Source organism: Loxodonta africana, chromosome 27, assembly GCF_030014295.1.
Source record: "Loxodonta africana isolate mLoxAfr1 chromosome 27, mLoxAfr1.hap2, whole genome shotgun sequence".
NCBI lineage: Eukaryota > Metazoa > Chordata > Mammalia > Proboscidea > Elephantidae > Loxodonta > Loxodonta africana.
The window spans coordinates 16,525,601-16,552,749 of record NC_087368.1 but is presented as its reverse complement, the minus strand read 5'-3'; the positions used below and the strand labels follow the sequence as shown (position 1 = coordinate 16,552,749).

At 36.9% G+C, this 27,149-nt stretch overlaps 1 protein-coding gene across 18 annotated transcripts in view; it reads left to right on the top strand.

Moving 5' to 3' along the window:
• The window catches only part of TBC1D5 (TBC1 domain family member 5), a 639,936-nt gene that overhangs the window by 107,742 nt on the left and 505,045 nt on the right, over positions 1 to 27,149 (top strand). For 3 of the 18 annotated variants that reach the window (XM_064277347.1, XM_023554938.2, XM_064277343.1), the window contains exon 3: positions 1,022 to 1,119. The exons of 13 other annotated variants lie outside the window; for them this stretch is intronic. Coding sequence is in view for 2 of the 5 variants with exons in the window: in XM_023554934.1 (XP_023410702.1) it covers positions 145 to 190; positions 1,022 to 1,119 (144 nt within the window). In the remaining 3 variants the exon portion in view is untranslated. Of the gene's footprint in view, positions 1 to 56; positions 191 to 1,021; positions 1,120 to 27,149 lie in introns of those variants that run through there. 2 more of the 18 variants (XM_023554934.1, XM_023554933.1) reach the window with 1 other exon arrangement.

Below are 27,149 nucleotides of genomic sequence, written 5' to 3'. Positions count from 1 at the left end.
AAGTTTTTTATTTATAAAAATAATTTATTTCAAATTATTTCCTTTCTGTTTGACAGAAGGACATTGGATTTCTGCTTTAAAGAGACTTGTGATTTTTCTCTTTTGTCTTGGACTGTGGCAGAATCAAATGAACAGTAGCCTTTGATGATTAACACCTGTTCATTTTTTCTACTGCTAAATCCTAATAAAGGTAAAGTGACTAAGTTATTTTATTCTTAGGCATTATGTTTTCTTGCCTTTTGTCTTACAGTGTTTTTTTTTTCACAGCCATGTCCTTCCCAGCCTTAAGACATAACTTAACATATTAGCCAAATTCTAAAAGAAGTACAGTTTTAAGAGGAAGTTGATATTTTTGGGTAGAAGGTGTTACCTAGATCTCAGATTCAGCTCATAGTCTGGAATTCTTTGGGAGTATAGTATTACTGTTACCCTCCTGTATGATAGTAGTGTCTTATTATGAGTTGGAATCAACTGGACAGCAGTGGGTTTGGTTTTTCCCTTTTTGGGGGGAGGGAAAGGGGGTTTAAAATCCAAACCAAACTTGTTGCCGTTGAGTCAATACTGACTCACTGCGACCCTACAGAGCAGAGTAGAACTACCCCATAGGGTTTCTAAAGCTGTAATCTCTATGGAAGCAGACTTCTACATCTTTCTCCCATGAAGTAGCCGATGGGCTCTAACCGCTGACCTTTCAGTTAGCGGTTAAGCATTTAACTATTGCACCAGCAGGGCTCCTTTTTTGGTATATCACTATAAAATTCACAATTTTAATTTAAAATATTTGCTTTAAAGATTACACATAATACTAATATTGACTCTCTAATTGTAATGGCGTGACACTTACTGGTTTTACCTCATCAAGTGTCACTGATTTAACAACAGTGTTCTAATTGTTGGAATTGACTCCGTGGCCCCTAACAGCAATTGTATAAAATCCAAGGAGGTCAGGAGACTAGAATGGACCAGAGCAGGATGGCAGATACGTAGCTCACATACATCCTCTTTTCTATGCTTATTGCAGACATCAGGTCATGGCATTCTTTCTTGCTTAGCTTGACCGAAGACAGTTTCATAATTTTCCTAACTTCAGGGAGCCATTACTGTTCAACCGGTTTTCATGTGAGTAAAACCTATTCGTTGCTGCTGAAATAGAAAGTTTGGTATGATTACCAAAAGCTTTTTACCTTTTCCTTCATAGCTAGGATCTGATGTAGTGCAAGATAAAGAGATACTACTATCTTACGTTGACAAGTGTGCCAGCAGTTTAGTAACTCAAACCACTTGAATTTTTCACAAGAAAATTGAGCCACTTGCCTCCCCACTTTTTCTTTTAAATATTCTGTTAGGAAACCTTCATTGGATACCACCACGGTTTGCTTTTGTACAACTCTCTTTTTGTACATTTACTCTCAAAACGTTGTCCTTGGCTAGGTTTGGGGAATTGGTTTTATCTTGATATCTGACTCTAATTCATTGAGAAGGTTGAGAAGGACTGATTCATTCAGTGATTATTAAGTAACTCCTATGAGCCAAGCATTATGTTAGATATTGGAGAAGCTCAACAGATTTAAAAGAGAAAAAAGTCAGTAGACAGTATTTTTTTCTTGTTACCTAGTCTTAAAAATGCAATTCAGTTATGCTTATAGTCAATGGATACTATGTAGAAAAGAGAAAGTATTTCTTTAACATTGTGGTATGGAGGTGATATGTTCAATATCAGGCAGGATCGGAATAAAAATTTTACAGCATTGGTCTTTATCCTGGACATATTTTAAATATAGTGGTGGCTGGGTCCCACTACAGACTGATTAAATCGGAATCTCCGGGGGTGAAGCCTGGGTATCAGTGTTTCTTAAATGATCTTCTGGTGGTTCTAAGGTATAGCCAGATTAAAGAACCGTGTTACACAGTTAACCAAGCCAGTTGCCATCAAGTGAATGCCAACTCACAGCGATCGATCCCATGCATTTCAGAGTAGAACTCCATAGGCTTTTCAATGGCTGATTTTTTTTTTTTTGGAAGTAAATCACCAGGAATTTTTCCAAGACATCTCTGGGTGGACTTGAACCTCTAGCCTTTTGGTTAGCAACCAAACATGTTAGCTGTTTTCATCACCCAGGGACTCTTAGGCAATTTTGACCTGGTTAGTGTTTGTCTTTAATTGAAATGAATACATTTCTCTTCATCTCATGTGTTAGACCTAGATAAATCATAGCATTCAATATGTAGTCTGATTTAAAAAAAAAAAAAAGCACTGAACTTGTTCTGAAGGTCTGCAGAGTAACTTTTCCTTTTTAATTCTAATCTTTTAGCTAATTTCTACCTATCTTTTAAGAGCGTTGCCTCTTCCACAAACCTTTTCCTGAATATCTCAGTTCATAATAATAAATTTTTTTGTACTTTATTTTTTGTTGCCATTAAATAAATTTAGTCTTATAATGATTTCATGATACAATATTTTTGAATAGTGGTTTAATAGCATGTCTGGTAGAGTTTACCATCCTACCTTATTTTATCCACACAACAGCCCTGTTAAGAGGAAGAAAATACCATCTATTGAGTATTTACTGCATTTTAGGTAATGAAGCTTTGCAGCTTCGCATTTATCTCTATAATATTAAACAACCATCCTGTAGCGTAAACATTATTATCCCACTTTACATTTGAGGAAACTAAAGTTTTAAGATGTTGAATGAGTAACTTTCCCAAGATTCAAAGTCCTATCGTTTATAAATATCAGAACTGGAACTTAAAACCAAGTCTTCTGATCCACAGTCCTGGACTCCTTCTGTTCTCTGTGTACATATTTTCCAAGCTTTCTTACAGGGCAGAGGCCTTGTTTTAGCTACTCATTTATATCAACTTGTACATAGAAGTTACATAATCAGTATTTATTGATTCGTTATAGTCTAATAGCTTTATAGATAAGACTGATGGTGTTTATATTTTCCATTTTAAATAAAGGTAACACCCAGTTCTGTTATTATATAGGAATGTTACTGTTTCCATATTCTTTACCTACCCATGGGTTCCTTTTTGTTTTAATTAAAAAAATTATTTATCATGAAACATTTTAGACTTAATAAAAGTATAGGAAATAGTAGAAGAGACCCCTTACTTAATTTGATCTCTCTCTTTTTAAAAAGACATAAAATTATTACAGACATTGCGAAAACTCCATCCACATTCATTTGTTCTCTCTCCTTAAGAAGCAACTGTTACCCTGAGTTTGGTGTGCATTTTTCCTATTCATGCCTATATATTTCTGTTATACCATAAACAACATATGTTTTTTGTTCATTAAGTTTCACATAAATTGAGCTCTAGTATATGTATATGTATGTGTATATACTTACATAGCATTAAAAAAATAAGTTTCAGGCATATTTCAAGATGGAAAGAATACACACAGTCACTGTACCAAAAAGCATTGGTCAACATTGAATCATTTTGGGAGGTAGCACGTGATCAAGAACTGATGATACTGACTGAAGAAGTCCAGGAAGCACTGAGGCGATTGGTGAAAATCAAGACTTCAGGAATTGAAGAAGTATCAACTGAAGTGTTTCTCCAAACAGATGCAATGCTGGAAGTGCTCACTTGTCTACGCCAAGAAATTTGAAGGACACTGCCTGGCCAGTTGACTGGAAGAGATCCATATTTGTGCTCATTCCAAAGAAAGATGATCCAACAGAATGTGGAAATTATTGAGCAATATCATTAATATCACACACAAGTAAAATTTTGCTGAAGGTAATTCAAAAACAGTTATAGCAGTATATTGATAGGGAACTGCCAGAAAATCAAGCCAGATTCAGAAGAGGACATGGAATAAAGGATATCATTGCCAATGTCAGATGGATCTTTGCTGAAAGCAGAGAACACTAGAAAGATGTTTACCTGTGTTTTATGGACTATGAAAAGGGATTTGGCTGCATGGCTCATAACAAATTATAGGTAACGTTGCGAAGATTGTGAATTCCAGAACACTCAGTTGTGGTCATGAGGAGCCTGTACTTAGACCAAGAGATAGTTCCAACAGGACAAGGGAATATTGCGTGGTTTAAAATAAGGAAAGGTTTCATCAGAGTTGTATCCTTTCACCATATTTATTCAATCTGAGCAAATAATCCGAGAAGTTGGACTATATGAAGAAGAACGCGACATCAGGATTGGAGGAAGACTTACTAACAACCTAGGATATGCAGATGATACAACCTTGCTTGCCAAAAGTGAAGAGATCTTGAAGCACTTACTGATAAAGATCAAAAACCACAGCCTTCGGTATGGATTACATACACCTTAACATAAAGAAAACAGAAAATCCTCACAACTGGACCAAAAAGCAACATCATGGTGAGCGGAGAAAAGATTGAAGTTGTCAAGGATTTCATTTTACTTGGATCCACAATCAACACTCATGGAAGCAGCAGTCAGGAAATCAAATGCCGCATTGCATTGGGCAGATCTGCTGCAAAGGGCCTCTTTAAAGTGTTAAAAAGCAAAGAAGTCACTTTAAGCACTAAGGTGTATCTGACCCAAGCCATGGTGTTTTCGTTCGCTTCATATGCCTGCAAAAGCTGAACAATGAAAAAGGCAGACTGAAGAAGAATTGATGCCTTTGAATTTAAGGTATTGGGAAAGACTATTCAATATACCATGGACTCCCAGAAGAATGAACAAGTCTCTCTTGGAAGAAGTACAGCCAGAATGCTCCTTAAGAAGCTAGGATGGCGAGACTTCTTCTTCTCTTTACTTTGGACATGTTATCAGGAGGGACCAGTCCCTGGGGAAGGACATCATGCTTGGTAAAGTAGAGGGTCAGTGAAAAAGAGGAAGACACTCAACGAGATAGATTGACACAGTGGCTACAACAATGGACTCAAACATAGCAAGAATTGTGAGAAGGGCATAGGACCAGGCAGTGTTTTGTTCTTTTGTTCGTAGAGTCTTCTGTGAGTCGGAACTGACTTGACAGCATCCAACAGCAACAGCAACATTCATCCACATTACTGTGTCAGGTTCTGTATAATAATCTATTTGTGAATATACAACAATTTACTTATACGGTCTTCTGTTGATGGATATTTTGTTTTCAGATTTTGTTTTTATATACAAGAATGTTCACTGATTTATTTTCACATTGCACATGTTCAGGAATATCGCTAGGTCTACGAAGAGTTAGAATCAACTCGACGGCAGTGGGTTTGTTTTTTTTTTTGAGGGGGGGGTGGGTTTGGTTTTTGGTTTATGATTTATACCTAGGAATAGAATTGCTGGGTTGTAGAGAATGAAAATGTTAAACTTTGAAAGATAATGTTAAATTGTTTCCCAGAGTGGTTTTACCCTTAAATTACACGCCTGCTTGCAGTTTTCCTTTAAGTACATTTTTAGTTGCATTCCCCCATGTTTTGAGATGTCATTTTTACTTTCAGTTAAAGATGTTCTGTTATTTCTATTGTGATTTCTTCTGTGACCCATGGGTTATTTCAAAGTGTACTGCTTTATTTTTTTATTGACTTGTAGTTTATTTCCGTGGTCAGAGAACATAGATGGTGTGTTTTGAAATTATCTTTTGAAATTATCGTGAGACTTTATGACAAAGCATATAGTCAGTTTTGGTATACGTCTCACATGCACTTGAGTGTGTATTCTGCTGTTGGGTACAGAGTTCTGTGTATGTAAATTAGGTCATACTTGTTAATCATGTTCAAATCTTTTATGTTCTAACTGCTTTTTATATGCTTTGATTAGTTACGGAATGCAGTGCATTAAAAATTTCTCACTATTGTGGATTTTTGTATTTTTTTGTATTATGTCAATATATGTTTTATGCAGTTTGAATCTATATTAGTTAATATAGCATTTTAGAATTTGTGTATCTTCTTTGTATTTCGATCATTTTATTATCGTGAAATGTTCCTCTTTATGTTTAGTAATGATCCCTCGTATTAAGGTCTACTTTGTCTTTTGTTAGTAGAGCTCACCAGCTTTATTTTTTATTTTTGGCTACTGTGTGTATGGTTTGTTCCACTCTTTCACTTTTGAACCTCTCCTTATCCCTATTTTTGAAGTCTGTCTCTTATAAGCAGCGTATAGTTTTTTTTTTTTTAACCCAGTCCGACTGTCTTCCTTTTGATGGTATTTAGTTCATTTACATTAAATATAATTGCTGATACATTACTCTTTATTTTCTCTTTACTCTGTTTTAAATTCATTTTTATATCCCTTCTTGCCTTCTTTTTGATTATTTTTTTGGTCATGCCTCTTCTCCCCTCATTAGTTTGTTGATTATATATTCCTTAACCCCCATTTTAGTGTGTACCCTGAAATTGCAACATACACCTTTCACCTGTTAAAAATTTAATATAACTTAGTATCTTTATGACTTCCCAGAGAATGCAAGGACCTTAGAATATCCTAAGTGTATTTAACCCCTTCCGTTTTTTTTATTCTGTTGTACTTGTGTATTTTAGTTTTCTTGTATTTAAAAGGCCTCCAGACATTGTTATTATTATTGTTTGTTTTGGAGTCAGTTTCCATTTAGATTATTTTCACCCATTTACCCTCTTCCTCACTCTTTATTTTTCCTTGCGTCTCCATGGCTTTCATCTTGGATGATTCTCCTTGAAAAATTCCCTCTAGTGGAGATCTGTTGGTAACAAATTCTCTCAGCTTTTGCTTGTCTTAAAATGTCTTTATTTCACCTTCATTTTTGAAGAAGCTTTTCTCAGGATTTAGGATTCTAAGTTTGTAGCTGTTTAATTCAGCAGTTTTTAGGTTTCCTTATTATTTGGCTTCTGTTGTTTCTGTTGGGAAGTCAGCTTTATTGTTGCTCTCAAGTAAAAAAAAAAAAAAATCCACAAATGTGTTTGTCGTTGTACCACAATTAATTTTATTTTATATTCTATTTGCTTTTTGTTGACATGTAAGAAAGCTGTTGAAAGTTGTATATTTATAGGCTTGAGCTCTTATTTTTGTAGTTTTTTCTTTCTCTATGTATTTGCATGTATAAAAGCATATAATCTACCAATGTAATTTTATTTTCTTTCAAATTTTAATTATTATTTAATTCTCTTACCTAATTTCATTATCTTTGAGTGAAGGAATCATTATTTTTACCTTCTACAGCAGCCTTTCACTCTTGTGGAGCGTCTCAGTTTGGACAGTAAATTATATAGTCATCTAATTTCTGAGTAGCCAGTTGAATTATTTAAAATATGATCAAAACACAAAACTCAGGCTTCTACCTCCCTGCCTTTGAAATTTGTTTCATTTCCTTCCTTTTCTGTTTCCTCTCCTTCTTCCCTTCCCTTGGACACCTCAGCAAAGGTCATGAATAGCTCTCCTGGTTCACCTGATAGAAGTCAGGAAGGAAAGACGGCATGGTGTTTCACTTCTGCCCATTATTTTTGGATAAAAAGCCACATATTTTGTAGTGTAGACTGTAGTATGACTGCTTACATAATTATTTTACTTCTTTTCAATTGAAATCTGTGCTTCTGATGTTCCTCAGTGTTGAAGTGACAAAGCAGCAGGTGAATCCTGAGGTGGTAGTATCTAAATTTGTTCTGCGGCTTATGCTTGGCCGAGTCCTTAGACTAATTAACGGGAAGAAGAGGGATCAAAACAAATTTTCCTCCCCTCTATCTTTAGACTTTATTTTATATTAAACAGTTGGCCGGGCATTGGATTTATTTAAATGACGGCTGCTTCTTTGGGGGGGGGGGGGGGAGAGGAGGGTTTTTATATTATAGAAACAAACATATAATTTTTCTAGCACAGCTATTTAATAAGTACTTGAATGTTTTGTTTCACGTGTTAGATTTTTTTTTTTTTTTTTTTTACTTCTTAGATTAAAATACATCATTAATTGAAGAAAAACAATTACGTATTTTATGTACAGGCAGTCTTTGGATTATGAACGAATTCCATTCCTAAGTCTGTCTTTAAGTACAATTTGTACGTAAGTTGGAGCAGTTAGGTACGGTTCGTATCCAAGTTACGTTAGTCAAATGTTTGTCTCAGCATATAGTATATGGTATATCATTCTGTGCATAAAATACATTAAAGATACACTTCCAGATACATTAAATCATCTTTAACATAATAATACAGTAATAATGTTTTGATGCCTGTCGCGAAGTAGTGCCTGTTTGTTATTACAAACCATTATATGCACCTCGAATTTTTAGTATAATAAGCTTTACGCAGGTTGGTTTGTAACTACGGGTTGTGTATAAGTTGGATGTTTGTACCCTGGGGACTGCCTGTGTTGCCTATCTTACCTAAAGACCAAACTGCCATTTATGTGTACTTTTCAATCTACATTTGTAGTCTGGAATTTTTCCCAAAGCACAAAATATCATTTGTATTCAAATGGATTAACCTGCTCCTTGGACAGCCTAAAAAGGACCAATTTATTATTTTTTATGTTATAACCCAGAAACCCAGTGCCATTGAGTCGATTCTGTTATATCTTATTTTTAATAAGCTAAGTAGATATTTGATACCTTCTAATTTATATACACTTGTGCCATTAATTTAATAGTGAATCCATCAGATTTTAGATTTAGTAAGCAATGCATAAGATAAAACCAGTGCTACATACCTCTGAAGTTATTCCTTTTTTTTTCAGTTTACAATGCCAGTTTTACACTCCATTTGCTGTCAGTGAAAATGTAGGCGGCAGACACACCACATATTTATCATCACTGAGCTCACTACATCATACAGGAGGAAAAGTACATTAATATGCCATACAGAAAATCTAACACACATAAACAACCACTTAGCATTTTTAAGAACATATCTGACTTATTGATTAGCTTAAATATCTTTTAGCAGAGTGAGGCAGCCATGTAGAGTGCATACATTCACTTATCAGAACAAGTGCTTCTTGTGCTGATGAATGAGCACATCTCCTCTTTATGTATCATGGCGAAGATCAAACCTCATAAAGCTTTCCTGTTTCCATTGGAATCCCTGAATCTTGTCACAATTAAGTTATACCCGGGATTCTTCAGATAAAGTGCACTTTGGAAAACAAAACAAAACAAAGTCTTATACATTTACATTTGTGTTTGATGCTCTTTATTTTTTTTCCTGAAAATTGTGCTGTTCTCTCTTCTAGGCCCGTGATGGAGTGGGGCGCGGGCGATTCTTAATTTCTGTTTTCCCTGTGAACTCATGTTCTTCTCTAGGCTCTATCTGTCTGTCAAATTAGGCTCAAATAAGGTTGTTTTTTTTTTCCTTTTCTTTTCTTTGTGTATAATACCCCTTAGATTTTGTTCCTTATTGGAATATTTTATCGAAATTAGGAAATACCAAACTATAACATCAAGATTACATAGATTCTAACCTAAACACCAAGTAATAAAATATAAGTAATAAAAGATAATAAAGATATGAAAAAAAATGGAGGAATGAATGTAATTGATGTGAAGCCTAAAGAGCAGATGAATATGTTTTTCTTTCAGTTTTCTATGGGCATTTACTCTGCATGCATCCCAGAGTCAGGACATTTTTAAAAGAAGAACATCCTACCTTTTTCTGAAACAAAGCAATAGGAAATTATGTGTTTAAAACTTTTATAGTTTTCTCAGATCCTTAGTTTTCCTCTCTCGTTTATATCCTAGTGTATCCTAATCTAGTTTGTCTGTCTGTGTTTCTGTCAAAGAACAATAGTTTTCAATTATACTTCCTTGAAATACTAAGACTCTGCTTGTTTGACAACAGTGGGTAGGGTTTTTGTGACTGCTTTCTCTGGGCATTGTGCTGTGATTTTAGACTAGAGCTATATTTTAAAGCCAGGCATTCTTTTTTATTTTAGTTAATTTCCATGGGTATATTTATAGAATTTGTTGAATAGTGTAGTGTAATTTTAGCTCCCTCTGTGTTCTATTCCCTTCTCTTCCTTTTCAAGATTTTTAATTATTAGAATCTTTTTAGAGAAACGTCAAGAGTATAGCTCTATGTTTGACCTGATTGCTATGTTCTAATCTCTGTATTTCCTGGTATCTTGAATACTCTGTTTCATATTACAGTGAATGTCTGGAACTGAAAGCATCATCTTGCCCCTGACCTACTGTCTCCAGCCAAATTCACCAGCCACTCTTAGCTTCCTCCCATTATCTTAAGTCTCTCGGGTCTTAGTATCTTAGACCTGGAAATTCATTGTCTCCTTCTCCCTCACCCATCATGTTTAATAAGCATATGGTCTTATTTGCTCTTGCCAGTTCTTTACCAATCCTAGAATCCTAGTGTACTCTCCAACCTTACTCCTGCAGTACTTCAGAAGTCTATTGACTGATATCTTTGCTGTCCTTCTCCAGTCAGTCCTATACATTGTTGTCAGATTAATCTTCCTAAAACATTGCTTTTAATCTGTTACTCTTCTGCTTGGGATCCTTCATTGGTACCACTTTGTCTATAGATTGCAGTTTTGAACCTCTAGCCTGGAATTCAAGGTTCTCCCATAAATTTGTATTAATTTTCCTGTTATCCTTATCACTCACTAGTCAGTAACAAAAACTCTCCCTTTTCTGTCAGGGTGGTCCCAGCATACTGAGAACATTCCTACACATTTGTCCTCTTTCACAATTTTTCTCTCCCTCCTCCTTTCTGCCCAGTGGTGGCACTCTTATTTTCTGTTCGTCCATCTAAAGGTTGTTATGTGTTAAGCTGATTCTCATAGTGACCCTATAGGAAAGAGTAGAACCGTCCCCATAGGGTTTCCTAGGCTGTAATCTTTATGGGAGCAGATTGCCCGTTTTTTTGCTCCTGTAAGGAGGCTATCCTCCAACCTCTTCTGTTAGCACCTGAGTGCTTAACCATTGCGCCACCAGGGTTCCTTATCTAAAGCTTACATACCATTTTCGGACTTGAAGCTTATGGCCCTCTGTGAAATCTTCCTCAACAATTAGGTACCTGTGATTTCACCCTGCTCTCAGGTCCTGTTTTGCTTTGTTGATAGTCAGATGGCGCTTTCAGTTTAGTGCTTTGCACTCTTGTTTTTACTTCGGCCTATCTCGTATATTACTCACTAAATTTTTAGCGTCAAGAGAGCAGGGACCATGTTATACTTCTTAGAATCTTTTTTTTTTTTTTTTTAATAATTTTTATCATGCTTTAAGTCAAAGTCTACAAATCAAGTCAGTCCATCACACAAAAACCCATATACACCTTGCCGCACACTGCCAGTTACTCTCCCCCTAATGAGACAGCCCGTTCTCTCCCTCCATTCTCTCTTTTTGTGTCAATTTCGCCAGCTTCTAACCCCCTCCACCCCCTCATCTCCCCTCCAGGCAGGAGATGCCAACATTGTCTCAAATGTCCACCTGATTCAAGAAGCTCACTCCTCACCAGCATCCCTCGCCAACCCATTGCCCAGTCCAGTCCATGTCTGAAGAGTTGGCTTTGGGAATGGTTCCTGTCCTGGGCCAACAGAAGGTCTGGGGGCCGTGACCACTGGGGTCCTTCAGTCAGACCATTAAGTCTGGTCTTATGAGAATTTGGAGTCTGCATCGCACTGCTCTCCTGCTCCCTCAGGGGTTCTCTGTTGTGTTCCCTGTCAGGGCAGTCATCGGATGTAGCTGGACACCATCTAGTTCTTCTGGTCTCAGGATGATGTAGTCACTGGTTCATGAGGCCCTTTCTGTCTCTTGGGCTCGTAATCACCTTGTGTCCTTGGTGTTCTTCATTCTCCTTTGATCCAGGTGGGTCGAGACCAATTGATGCATCTTAGATGGCTGCTTGCTAGCGTTTAAGACCCCACATGCCACTCTTGAAAGTGGGATGCAGAATGTTTTGTCAATAGATTTTATTATGCCAGTTGACTTAGATGTCCCCTGAAACCATGGTCCCCAGACCCCTGCCCCTGCTATGCTGGCCTTCGAAGCATTTAGTTTATTCAGGAAACTTCTTTGCTTTTGGTTTAGTCCAATTGTGCTGACCTCCCCTGTATTGTGTGCTGTCTTTCCCTTCACCTAAAGTAGTCCTTATCTACTATCTAATAAGTGAATGACCCTCTCCCACCCTCCCTCCCACCCCCCTCTCGTAACCACAAAAGAATGTTTTCTTCTCAGTTTAAACTATTTCTCAAGCTCTTATAATAGCGGTCATATACAATATTTGTCCTTTTACAACTGACTAATTTCACTCAGCATAATGCCTTCCAGGTTCCTCCATGTTATGAAATGTTTCACAGATTCATCACTGTTCTTTTATCGATGTGTAGTATTCCATTGTGTGAATATACCATAATTTATTTATCCATTCATCCGTTGATGGGCACCTTGGTTGCTTCCATCTTTTTGCTTTTGTAAACAGTGCTGCAATAAACATGGGTGTGCATATATCTGTTCATGTAAAGGCTCTTATTTCTCTAGGATATATTCCAAGGAGTGGGATTGCTGGATTGTATGGTAATTCTGTTTCTAGTTTTTTAAGGAAGTGCCAAATCGATTTCCAAAGTGGTTGTACCATTTGACATTCCCACCAGCAGTGTAGAAGTGTTCCAGTCTCTCTACAGCCTCTCCAACATTTATTATTTTGTGTTTTTAGGATTAATGTCATTTTTGTTGGAGTGAGATGAAATCTCATTGTAGCTTTGATTTGCATTTCTCTAATGGCTAATGATCGTGAACATTTCCTCATACATCTGTTAGCTACTTGAATGTCTTCTTTAGTGAAGTGTCTGTTCATATCTTTTGCCCATTTTTTAATTGGGTTATTTTTCTTTTTGCAGTTGAGTTTTTGCAGTATCATGTAGAGTTAAGAGATCAGGCGCTGGTCAGAAATGTCATAGCTAAAAACTTTTTCCCAATCTGTAGGTAGTCTTTTTACTCTTTTGGTGAAGTCGTTGGATGAGCATAGCTGTTTGATTTTTAGGAGCTCCCAGTTATCTACTTTTTCTTCTACATTCTTTATAATGTTTTGTATACTGTTTATGCCATGTATTAGGGCTCCTAACGTTGTCCATGTTTTTTCTTCCATGATCTTTATCATTTTAGATTTTATATTTAGGTCTTTGATCCATTTTGAGTTAGTTTTTGTGCATGGAGTGAGGTATGGGTCTTGTTTCATTTTTTTGCAGATGGATATCCAGTTATGCCAGCACCATTTGTTAAAAAGACTGTCTTTTCTCCATTTAACTGTTTTGGGACCTTTGTCAAATATCAACTGCTCATAAAAAAATATGTGGATGGATTTATGTCTGGACTCTCAATTCTATTCCGTTGGTCCACATATCTGTTGTTGTACCAGTACCAGGCCGTTTTGATTACTGTGGCGGTATAATAGGTTCTAAAATCAGGTAAAGTAAGGCCTCCTTCTTTTTCAGTAATGCCTTATTTATCCGGGGCCTCTTTCCCTTCCATATGAAGTTGGTGATTTGTTTCTCCATCGCATTAAAGAATGTCCTTGGAATTTGGATCAGAATTGCATTAAATGTATAGATCGCTTTTGGTAGAATAGACATTTGTATAATGTTAAGTCTTCCTATCCACGAGCAAGGTATGTTCTTCCACTTATGTACCTCTCTTTTGGTTTCTTGCGGAAGTGTACTGTAGTTTTCTTTGTATAAGTCTTTTACATCTCTGGTAAGAAATATTCCTAAATATTTTATCTTCTTGGGGGCTACTGTAAATGGCATTGATTTGGTGATTTCCTCTTGGATGTTCTTTTTGTTGGTTTAGAGGAATCCAACTGATTTTTGTATGTTTATCTTGTATCTGGATACTCTGCTGAGCTCTTCTATCAGTTTCATTAGTTTTCTGGAGGATTCCTTAGAGTTTTCTGTGTATAAGATCATGTCATCTGCAAATAGAGATACTTTGACTTCTTCCTTGCCAATCTGGACACCTTTATTCCTTTATCTAGCCTAATTCCTCTGGCTAAGACTTCCAGCACAATGTTGAATAAGAGTGGTGATAAAGGGCATCCTTGTCTGGTTCCCGATCTCAATGGGAATGTTTTCAGGCTCTCTCCATTTAGGGTGATGTTGGCTCTTGGCTTTGTATAAATGCCCTTTATTATGTTGAGAAATTTTCCTTCTATCCCTATTTTGTTGAAAGTTTTTATCATGAATGAGTGTTGAACTTTGTCAAATGCCTTTTCTGCATCAATTGATAAAATCATGTGATTCTTGTCTTTTGTTTTATTTATGTGGTGGATTACATTAATTGTTTTTCTAATCTTGAACCATCCCTGCATACCTGGAATAAATCCCACTTGGTTGTGGTGAATTATTTTTTTGATATGTCGTTGAATTCTACTGCTAGAATTTTGTTGAGGATTTTTACATCTACATTCATGACGGATACAGGTCTATCATTTTCTTTTCTTGTGGTGTCTTTACCTGGTTTTGGTACCAGGGATATGGTGGCTTCATAGAATCAGTTTGGTAGTATTCTGTCCTTTTCTATGCTCTGAAATACCTGTAGTGGTAGTGGTATTAACTCTTCTCTGAAAGTTTGGTAGAACTCTGCAGTGAAGCCGTTTGGACCAGGGCTTTTTCTTTGTTGGGAGTTTTTTAATTACCGTTTCAATCTCTTCTTTTGTTATGGGTCTATTTAGTTGTTCTACCTCTGTTTGTGTTAGTTTAGGTAGGTAGTGTGTTTCTAGGAATTCATCCATTTCTTCTAGGTTTTCAAATTTGTTCGAGTATGGTTTTTCATAGTAACCTGATAGGATTCTTTTAATTTCAGTTGGGTTTGTTGTAATATTGCCCCTCTCATTTCTTATTCGGGTTATTTGCTTCCTCTCCTGTTTTTCTTTTGTCAGTTTGGCCAGTGGTTTATCAATTTTGTTGATTTTTTTTTCAAAAAACCAGGTTTTAGTCTTGTTAATTCTTTGAATTGTTTTTTTTGTTTTCTGTTTTATTTAGTTCAGCTCTAATTTTTTATTATTTGTTTTCTTCTGGTGCCTGTGAGTTTCTTTTGTTGCTCTGTTTCTATTTGTTCAAGTTGTAGGGGTAATTCTTTGATTTTGGCCCTTCTTTTTAGATGTGTGCATTTATTGATATAAATTGGCCTCTGAGTACCGCTTTGGTGTGTCCCAAAGGTTCTGATAGGCATTGTTTTCATTCTCACTGGATTCTCTGAATTTATTCCATCCTTATTGTCTTCTATAATCCAGTCTTTTTTGAGCAGGGTAGTGTTCAGTTTCCAAGTGTTTGATTTCTTTTCCCTACTTGTCCTGTTATTGATTTCCACTTTTATGGCCTTATGGTCAGAGAAGATGCTTTGTAATATTTCAGTGTTTTGGATTCTGCTAAGGCTTGCTTTATGATCTAATATGTGGTCTATTCTAGAGAATGTTCCATGTGCACTAGAAAAGAAAGTATACTTGGTTGCTGTTGGGTGGAGTGTTCTGTATATGTCTGTGAGGTCCAGTTGGCTGATTGTGGCATTTAGATCTTCTGTGTCTTTATTGAGCTTCTTTCTGGATGTCCTGTCCTTCACCAAAAGTGGTGTGTTGAAGTCTCCTACTATTATTGTGGAGTTGTCTATCTCACTTTTCAATGCTGATAGAGTTTGTGTTATGTATCTTGCACCCCGTCATTGGGTGCATAAATATTTATTATGGTTATATCTTCTTTGTATATTGTCCCTTTAATCATTATATAGTATCCTTCCTTATCCTTTCTGATGGATTTAACTTGAAAGTCTATTTTGTCAGGAATTAATATTGCCGCTCCTGCTCTTTTTTGATTGTTGTTTGCTTGATATATTTTTTTCCATCCTTTGAGTTTTAGTTTGTTTGTGTCTCTAAGTCTAAGGTGTGTCTCTTGTAGGTAGCATATAGACGGATCTTGTTTTTTAACCCATTCTACCACTCTCTGTCTCTTTATTGGTGCATTTAGTCCATTTACATTCAGGGTAATTATGGATAGGTATGAATTTAGTGCTATCATTTTGATGTCATTTTTTGTGTATTGACAGCTTCTTTTTCCCACTTGATTTTATGTGCTGAGTAGATTTTCTTTATACATTGTCCTTTCCTCATATTTGTTGTTGTTAATTTTGTTTCTGCTGAGTCTGTATTTTTCCCTTTTATATTATTTTGATGAGCAGGATAGTGTGTCTCCTTTGTGGTTACCTTATTATTTACCCTTATTTTTCTAAATTTCAAACTAACTTTTATTTCTTTGTATCTCTGTATCTTCCTCTCCATATGGAAGGTGTATGATTACATTTTTTAGTCCCTCTCTATTATTTTAATGTTGTCTTCTTTTATATAGTAACATCGCTGTTACCCTGTGCTGGGCTTTTTTTTTTTTAATTTTGCTTTGTTTTTTAAGATTTCCCTGTCTGGGTTGACTTCTGGTTGCTCTGCCCAGTGTTCTAGTCTTGGGTTGATACCTGATATTATTGATTTTCTAAGCAAAGAACTCCCTTTAGTATTTGTTGTATTTTTGGTTTCATTTTTACAAATTCCCTCAATTTGTGTTTATCTGGAAACATCTTAATTTCACCTTCATATTTAAGAGACAGTTTTGATGGATATATAATTCTTGGCGGGCAATTTTTTTCCTTCACTTTTTTAAATATGTCATCCCATTGCCTTCTTGCCTGCATGGTTTCTGCCGAGAGTCCGAGCTTATTGTTATTGGCTCTCCTTTGTAGGTGACTTTTCATTTATCCCTTGCTGCTCTTAGAATTCTCTCTTTATCGTTGGTTTTGGCAAGCTTGATTATAATGTGTCTTGGTGACTTTTTAAGATCTACCTTATGTGGAGTTCGATGAGCATCTTGGGTAGGTATCTTCTCATCTCATCTCATCATATTGACTGTTGTCTCCGAGCCATCTATAAGTTATTGTGTTAGTTTATACTTGCTTACTGTGTTGGAGCTGCTTGCTCTGTTTTGTTTTGGTATACCCCTGTGGGTTGCTTGAGTGAGCTAGCTTGATTATTTTCGCCTTTGGAGCTCTGATGTCCTGTCCCCAGATGGCTAGAGCTGTTATCAGTTACATCAGTCTAGGAGTCCATTCAGTGTTCTTGTATGAATTCAGCTCAGGTTTCCAGGTAGCTGATATCAAGTGTGTGGTACAGGCTCTGTTGTACAGTCTTAGAGAGGCAGGGGTGATTGGAGTATATACCGGTATGTGATTGCAGCAGGGTGTCACTCTCTGAACAAGGCAGGGGGCTGAGAACCGACCCCCAAGCGTCTCTGAGGAAAACGCGTCTCTTTGCCCTAGAGCGTGGTGGTGGGTTGGTTCTGCAGAGGGACTGTGGGCACCCAAAGTTTTTGGTTGTAAGGACTGGGAGGTACCAGTTATCTTTTGGACCCCTGTCTCGGGTAGCTGGGTGACCTGAGTGGAGCTATCAGTCCTTAGGTCCCTGATGCGGGTAGGTGAGGACCTTGTTTAATAGGCAAAGCAATGTTAAACATCAAACACCACCTCTCCACCACACAGGTAAAATGGTTGGAGTTTGCCAACAAGGGCCTATTCTCCCAAAATAGGCCCACACAGGTCCATGTAGAAGGGAAAGGTGCTCAAGGTGCACAGACGGTTTTTGCCTGGACAGGAGCTGCTTCTGTCCTGAGCTCCCCCATTTAATGGAGCTAGCAAATTATCTTTTTCCCCCAGTTGCAAATTTTTTCTTCCCCAAGGCCGGGAGGATGGCTTTAGGTGCTCGCCATGGTCTATCTCAGCCCCAGGGATTAAGCCGCTGAAGCCGGCTTTGGGGTGGGGGGTGCGGTAAAATATATGCAAGTACTTATCTTTTGTCGAGAGCGCTGTTCTCTTCAGGTTCCGGAGGTTTGAGTGGGCTGTGTGGCTGGCTGCTTCTCCCTGAGGAAAGTGCGGCCGCCACTGCGCCGGGAATGGTGCCTGAGGGCTCTCCATGATTCAGGTCTGGTAACTCCTCCCTACTTCTGAACGGGCCTCTTCCTCTCCCTGCCCCTCAGTTCATTGTCTAAGCTTGCCTTTGATGCTCAGGGCTCCCAGCTTGTCACAAATATACTCGTTTCACTTGTTTTTTCAGGTCTTTGTTGTAAACAGGCTCGATGGAAGCGTCTGTCTCCTCCGCCATCTTGGCTCCGCCTCTTGAATCTCTCTTAATAGCCAAGTATAGTTCTTTACAAATCTGAGATGATGAATTGCCATTTGCTCATGCATTTCTTCAATAATTTTAACTGATTGCCTATACTTAAGCATCATTGTGATAAAGAGTGAAACGAGAGGTATAGACCTTGTTTTCATGGACTTTACGCTCTAGAAGGAAAGATAGCTATTCTGTAACTGATTTCTGTTACCTATTTAATTTAATTTTTATTTTTTTTATTTAATTACAAGTGAGGAATGTGGTTTGTTACTTTTTGATAAGCAAAAAATCAGAAAATTGCTTTTTTTTTTTAGCTATCATTGGTATGTATATTTTTTCTTAATTTAAAAATAAATTTTCTTAGGGTTGCATAGTCTTGAAATGATAGGCTTTTAAATAGGAAAACTTAATTTTCATGTTGTAAATATATATAATACTGTTTTGCTCTATGTTTGGGTAAATTGATTAGTCAAAATAATGGAAAAATGATTTGTACATTGTTGACATTTAAACAATTGTAGTAAATTTGTGTATCATTTCTATTTAAGCCCACATGAAATAATGAAGTTAATTAAAATATTTTTAAAAGACAGATTATCTATACTAAAACTATTAGAACTTCCTAGTGAATACACTAAAGCTCTCTTTTGTAAGAGAATTACGTTAGTTTAAAATTAAATACATCATTTGGTACGTTATTATTTTAGCATTAAGTATTTTCTTCTAGTGGCCTGAACAACATCATGAATTTCATAGGTATGGATTTTTGAGCTTGTAATAACCATAGAAAGTTAATGTTGAAAGAATGGTAAAGTATTCAGTGAAACTGAAAATTATTGTATTTGCAAATGTAAAATCATAATTTACATAAATGTTATAGTTAGGAACATTATGAATGTAAATATGCCTTCGTCTATTCTCCGTCCTGTAATGCCATTCTTTGTCCAGTGGGAGATGAAGAGTGATGTTGAGACTTCTGGTTAACCTATTACAACAGCTTTAAAAAAATTAAAGAGCGTTGATGTAAATATGAGGAGGGAAAAGAGTATTTATCTCCATTAAGTGACATAAAAAGCCATGGTAAAAATAACAGGCGGGTGGGTATGCATTAAGCAGTAAAATCCCTAAATTCAGATGCTAATTATAAGCTCAAGGACAATTGCCTCCCACACACTTAAGTGTTGTATATTTTCTTTAGTCAAAGTGTAATTCAGATTTCTTGAAGTGCTGAATATGGCTTTTATTTTTTCATTGCCTCTTAGCATATATATTAAAAAACACACACACAATAAAAACACTTACGCTGGACTGTGATTTTGACGGATATAGGCGATATTAAACCAAATGCTACAAAGATAATTCATGTGATTGTGCCTGGGTTTCTTTATTTTGTGCCTTACCTGCTTCCCATGGTTACAAAAGAAATGTTTAGTAGTAAGGTTAAAATTATTTAAATGTATCTGAATGCACTTTATTTGCTGTGGTGTACTAAGGACTTTAAGGTTTAAACTGTGAAAGGATAATGTTTATACTGTTGTTAAGAATATATTTGTTTATATTATTGTAGTTTTATTTCTTTTTGGTCTTGGTCTGTGGCATCTTCTCAAAAATGATACCTCATTGCTTTATTAACATTTTTGACATTTGTAAGCATCTGAGGAAAAGAAAATTTCCTCTGATTGCATTTGTACAGTGCTTTTCAGTGGCAGTTTTGTGATAGGTTCTACTATTGTTGAAAGGTATATAGTAAAGAAACCCTGCCCTTAGAAGATAGCTGTCTTTTAAGTTGTAGAGTAGGAGGGAAAGTGTTATAGACTTAAATTATTTAAAAAATTTAGTTTTAGAAATAGAAGTACAAAAAACCCTTTGTAATGTTGCTTTTTTTTTTTGTTTTTTAATTCTTAGGTATGTTTCTTATTTAGCTTTTAGTAACTTGTAATGTAAGATCACAGTTATTAGGTGTATTTTTGCATTTTATATATTGCTCCCAGATGCTGCAGTATTAGTTTTTATCACTGCATATTTTATGAAATGTCAGCCTTCTGTTGGCTGTTCACGCAGCATTGTTAGTGATCAAAGACACAACATAAAGGAAAGGGATCTAAACAGTTGGCTTATCTTTGTCCTTCATTGTGACAAAAATACCATAAAATACTTTATTATAAAAAGACAAATAAAAGCATCATGTAATGTGCAATGAGAGGATAAATGTCTTTGTTAGTGAAATAAAATCTTTGAATGTTTAAAGAAACCAAGATATAAAGAGAAATAATTCCTAATTTTACAAAGTTTTTCTTGGTAAGGAAGGAGGGTAATATGTAGTGTATAATATTGTAATTCTTTGTTAAACGACAGCTCTGTGCCTAGGAAAAAAAGCCACACAATATTTAACAACACAAGAGGTTATTCACCTTAAACTCTTGATTTTGTTACTCAAAGTAGATTCTAGAAGAGTGCTCTTAGCTTTTGTATGTGCATTGTATAGTTATATGTGATCTGGTTTATTAAAATAATTTCTTGATTTGACCTATGTTTGTAGTTTAAAACTTATCCCTTAGATTTAAAGATCATTTGTTTCACTCTGTCATTGATTTCAATATAAAGATAAAAGTATAGAACGGGAAAAACAATTCTAAAAGTCACAAAGAAAATCTGTAAGAATAAATATCTTGAATGATTTTGATCAGCTGTTGTGTATACCCAACACAGCAGTTGGTTCAATCAATTTTATGTTTTGAGATGGTTTTATTAAAACGAGCTGCTACTTCCAGTAAATCATTGAGAAAGATGCTGGCTTTATACATGTCTTTTTTGCGAAGGGCAATAATAGTTTCTTTTTGCAGCTTGTAAGTCAGTATAATTTCTGTACTGTCAGAGACAGTTCTGACCACCCTAGAAGTCCATGTGTTTCTGTGCTGTCGGTATCAGCATTTGGAAATAGTAGAAGTAAAATGAGGGTTTAGACTAAGAAATGATGTATAAACATACTTTTATGGCTGTGTACAGGAAACCGACACTTCTAATAAAGAATAATTGTCAACAGATAATAACAATTTAAGTATCTTCAATTTGTTGTACACAATTTCCACTTTATAAATGAGTGAAAGCTTAATTGTGTTCCGACGGAAAAAATTAGACCTTTAGTAAGCAGTTGAGAGATACAGCCATTAGATACCTCTAAGTTAGAGGCCTCAACCTTTTTGTCCTGTGTTGCTTTACACCCTTACTACCCAAAGCGTGGTACTACCCATAGATGAACAATATTGGTGTTACCTAGGCCCTTGGTAGAAATGTCCCACCCAAACCTCCTAAATCAAAATCTGCATTTCATCATGATTCCCAGATAATTCATATGCACATTTAAGTTTGAGAAGTGCCCTTGCAATGCTTCTCAGACAGAACCCCTCATTTGCCCTGTGTGTGTATGTGTGATAACTGTGGGGTGTGGATACTGGAGTTGGTTATTGCAGTTCAAGAGCTGAAGGAGGTAATGGGAGCTTGCATCAGACTTTCACCAGGACTCTGGGATAAGTAGGTATTTAAGGTAGAACTCATAAGATTTTGGTTTTTAAGTAGTTGTAGTTAGAATCAATAGCTACTCTGTACTATAGGAGGGAAATGCCACGTGACCCTGCTAGCATTAAGCAGGTGTTCTGTTTCGGACGTGGCAGTATCTTACCAAGTTTCAGGTACTCTTGCTATTTTGCCTCAGTAATAATACAGTCAGCATTTCCAGAGTGTGCTGTGTGGCGTCTTTTCCCCGTGAGATGCTCTGATCCTATGGTCAGGTAAGTTTGGAAAGCACTGTATGCTTTGTTCCCCTCTAGGAGAATTGCAGTGTATGTATACCAGTCTATTAAAAAATCTGAAAATTCGGTGTAACTTCCTTCAATTCGGCATTTTCCAAATTACTTGACCATAGCATGTTCTTTTTTTTTTTCAACGATCTTTATTATCTTTCCCTTTACCATGTGCAGAAACTAGCTTCTTTCTAGTGTTTACTTTTCTTAATTCAAAATAAGAGATGAGGACAACTTTTGAAATTGTCATGATGTTATGCCACATAAAACATAGTTTCCAATATTGTTTAGGTAGAAAAGTTACTGGTACAGCCCTTGTGTGCTGAAAGGGTTTCAATATGACAGACCTTGAGGGCTAGAGTAACTGAGTAATTTGTAAAGTTTATGTTGAACTGACCCCAGTCAGATTTGGATAAATGAAAGGGAGGGGAATGAGTATTCCTAATGTTTGCTGGAATGAAGAAAACCATGAGCAGTGGAACAAGTTAAACGTTTCAGTTCAATAAATGTTTACTGAATTCTTAATATAGGGCAGGCCCTGTACTTGGCCTTATGCAAACAACAGTGAAAAATATAGTTCCTCCCTTCCAGTTGTTTGCTGGAGTAACTATAGTACTTCCTGTAAATGGATGAGATCCAGATTCCAAAATATGGGGTTTTCTTTGGGGATTTGTAAAAGGCGAAGTTGACCAGGATACTATATTCTGGAGTGCCAGAGACGAGTAAACTAGGACACAACTGTATTGATAGGCTGTGATTAGGGAAAACTGAGAGAAGGGACAGTTACGAGAGAGAATTCCAAAGGTAAGAATGGGAGGACCAAACAACCTTGGAAATCTTAGAGGTAAAGTAGAGCAGATATCTCACATGGTTCCAAAATGTGCGGTGTATTGTGATAGTTAAAACCTGCACTTAGACTCTGGAGTCAGACAGACTGAGCTTCCCTCCTGGTTACTTCACATCAGGAGCCTCACTTTCTTCAGCTGTAACCTGGGAATAATATGATAGGAAAAATAGTAATGACTGACTTAAAAAAAAAAAAAAAAAGAGCTTTTAATGAGAAGTAATTTCAGACTCACAGAGAAGTTGCAAGAATAGTATATTCTTTATCCAGATTCACCTACTGTTAACATATACCCCATTTGCTTTATCATTTGGGGACTTTGTCCCCCCTTCCTTTATATCTCTCTCTCACACTCATCCATGTGTGCTCACAGGGCATGTATGGACATTTTTTTTTTTCTTGTACCATTTGAATAGAGGTTGCATACATCATGGCCATTTTAGCCCTAAAAATACTTCAGTTCATATTTCCTAAGCATAGGGATATTCTCTTCTACAACTACAATGCAGTGATCAACTTAAGTAAATTTAATATTGACACAATACTTATATCTAATCTGTCATCCATATTCCAATTTTATCAGATGACTGACTAGTATCTTTTATGTTACTTTCCTCTTTCATTCAGAATCCATTCTAGGATCAGGCGTTGTATTTAGTTGTCTGTTTAGCCTTCTTTAATTTGGAGTGGTTGCATGGCCTTTCTTTGTCTTTTCATTACACTGACATTTTTAAATAATATTGTTATCCACCCATCCATCCATTCATCCATCATTCCTCATTTAGGTTTGTCTGCTCGTTTTCATGTCACTAGATTCTGGTTATGTGTTCTGACCAGAATCACGTAAGTGATGTGTCCTTCTCAGGATAGCACATCTCGAGGCACATGTGATGCTTGTTTGCTCCTCATCAGTAATATTAATTCTGATCACTTGGTAAAGGTGTCCGATTTTTTCCACTGTGACTAACCAGTTTTTCTCTTGCATCTTCTAAGCAGCCTGGGGGAAAACACATTAAGACCATGCAAATATTCTGTTCCTCATCAAAAATTTCACCTAGATTTAGCATTCATTGATGATCCTTGCCTGATTCAATCTTTTTATAAAGGTTGAAAATGCTGATTTTTCAATTCCAGTACTCCTTCCATATTTACCAGTCACCATCAGTATTCCCCTGCAAGCAAAAATCTTCTCATATCTGGACTGACTGATGGATTGGTTTACATATTCACTAAGCCATTTATTTATCATTGGTGTGGACTCATGGATTTCTGTTATTTCAATGGCTTATAATTCATTACTGTACTTAACTAGTTATTATTCGTACATGTTTTTGTTTTTTGCATATTCATTTATATCCTGCTACCTTGCTGAATGTTATTTCTTGAGTTTCATCATTGATCTTCTAAGGTTTCCAGACATTCCATCAGATCATCTGCAAATACAGGTGATTTTATATCTTATTTCTCAGTTTTTCTGCCTCTAAATGTTTTCTCTAAGTTTTTTTTCTTTTCCAATTTTTATTTCTTATATTTCTAAATGTTTTCTCATTCATTGGCTAATAGCTTATAAGGAAGTTAAATAGCAGTGAGGATAGTAGGTATCCTTGCCTTGTTCCTGATCTTAGCGGGAAATGAGTAATGTTTTATTGAGAGCTTTCAGTAGTAAAAAGGATATAGAAGACTGCATGAGATAATGCACTGTTTTTTAAGTGCATTCTAGGCACACGTGCATTATCGTATAGAATGCTCTATAATCTCTCTTTCCTTTCACAACCACATTTTGAAGGAGTTGTCTATCTGCCAACCTTTCATCTTAATTTCTTCACCTCCCACTTTCATTCCTCAAACCGTATCACTGTGCTTTTCTCAATTGTCAAAACAGGCACTGACTAAAGTCACCACTGAGACGCTGAAGTTGTTAAATCTTAGGGTTTCATTTAAAAAAAAAATTCTTTTATCTGATTTTTCCTCACATATGTTGGTGTCAAGTACTTTATCTTCAATCTCACTAATTCTGACTTCTATTTCCTCAGTTCTCCTGTGAGACTCTTGAGTTGTCTCATTCTGGAATTTTGCTGTTAATCTTCTGAATTTCTGTTTGCTGTCTCTCTATGGATTCTTTCAGCCAATTAAATTTGTCATTATGCTCTTCTCTAATCTTCTTAAGTTCCTCTAATGCTTTGTCTGTGTGCTGCTTGCCTCGTTCTACATTTTGCCTGATCTCCTTCCTTATCCTTTGTGTATTTGAATCTTTTGTATTTGACCTCTGGTAATTGCAGGAAGTTCTCTTCATCTGGAAGATTTCTTGATTCTTTGTTTTGGGAGCTTGCTGAAGCCATCATTGCCTGCCTCTTTATGTAATTTGATATTGACCGTTGTCTCTGAGCCATCAATAAGTTAATGTATTTATTTATTTATATGTTTGCTTACTGTGTCCTAGCTTCTTGTTTTGTTTTGATACACCCAAATAGGCTACTCGAGTAAACTAGTTTCATTATTGGCACCTTTGAAGCTCTAATGTCCTATTACCAGGTGGTTAGAGCTGCTACTAGGTATGTGAGCCCAGGAGTCCATTTACTTTTCTTGTATGGATTCAGCCCAGGTGTCCAGATAGTTGGTCACCAAGTGTGTAGTGCAGGCTCTCACCTACAGTCTTAGATGAGCAGGGGTGATTGGTGTAGGCACAGGTATCTGCAGTAGGGCGTCATGCACTGAGCAAGGCATGGGGCTGACACGGCCCCTGAAAGTGTGTTAGGAAAGCGTGTCCCTGTTCCCTAGAGCATGTAGGAGGGTGGGTTTTCCAGCCAGACTATGGGCACCCAGTGCTGTTGGTTGTAAGGACTGGGAGACATTACTTATCTTTGGACCTCTGTTGTGGGTAGCTAGGTGGCGTGGGTGGAGCTACCAGCCCTCAGGCCCCTGATATGGGTAGGTGAGGACCCTGATTAATAGGCAGAGCGGTGTCAAATGTCATGAACGTGTCTCTCCACCATATAGCTGAAACAGTTGAAGTTAGACTTCAGGTATGTACCCTGTCGTACTGTGCTAATGATGGCCTACACTGTTGAAATGAGCCTGCACAGGTCTATGCAGGGGTGAAAGGCATTCAAAGTCCATGGGCCCCCTTATGCCTGTGCCTAGGCAAAGGAGCTTTTTCTGCCCTGAGTTCCCAGCTTAATGGAGCTGGCAGATTATTCCCCCTGCCCTGTGCCACCCCAATTGTTTATTTGTTCCCTCTCCAAGGCTGGGAGAATGGCTCAGGGCACGTGACAGGTCCTACTTCTAGCCCAGGGCAAGCGGCTAATACTGAAGCCGACTCAGGACCCAGTGCAGAGCAGGGAAGAGTCAGGTAAATGGAAGAGAGTTTTTTCCTAAAGAGGTATTTTTTGCTCTGTATGGTAGATTAGATGCAAGTACTTATCTTTTGCTGATTGCACCCCGCTTTTTGCTCATTCTGGAGGCGTGAGTGGACTCTCCGCCGCTCGGTCTCTCCGAATGTGGAAAACACATCCTGAATGCCACTGCTTGCCTCACCACTCGCGCTAGTGGACCTGGCCTGCTGGGTGCAGGTTCCACCCGAGTTAGGCCTGGCAACTCCCCACTGCTTCTGAACTGTCTCTCCCTCCCCCTGCCACTCAGCCTGATTCCTCAACTTTGCCTTTGATGTTCAGGGCCCCTAGGTTGTCATATATAATCGATTCCCTTGTTTTTTTGGGTCTTTGTCGTAAGAGGGACCACAGGAAGTGTCTGACTACTCCTCCATCTTGGCGTTGACTCCTCATGTTCCTAAATCTAATGGATTTTTTCTTTTTTTCTATCTTCATCTTACTTTATCTCTTAGTAGTGTTCAACTTTGCAGACCATGCCTTCTTACAAAAATAATTTTGCTCCTTGACTTCTGCAAAAAGACGTTTCTTTTGGTTGTTTTCTTCTCAGTTTTCTCTGCTAGCTCTTTCTCCTTTGCCTTACTTCTAATGTAGAGTGTTCTAGGCACCTTCTTTTAAAATTCTCTTCTATCTTCTTTTTGAAGTCTATTTATTTTAACTTTCTAAGCAAAACCCATGGCTTAAATCATCTATATTATGGTTACCTCCAGAGTGACATCCTTAGTTTACGCCTCTCTTCTGAGATGAAGATCTACATGTCCACCTCACTACTTTGCTGACCATTTCCACTGAGTTGCCAAAGGCACTTTACAATATAAGTTCAAACTCCTCTCCTAAAATGTCTCCAGTTTTATTTGAGTAAATAGTATCATCATATTTCCCATCTTAGAGTCATCCATGTTTCTTCCTTTTCACTCATCACCTTTATCTACTGCATTACCAAGTTCTGTTGCATTTATCTTTCCAATTCCTCCAATTTTCTTTAGCTTGAAAGAAGGGGAGAAAAAATACCATGAGTAAATAATAGAGATGGTTATATTTAGTAAAATACATAAAGTAGAGAGATAT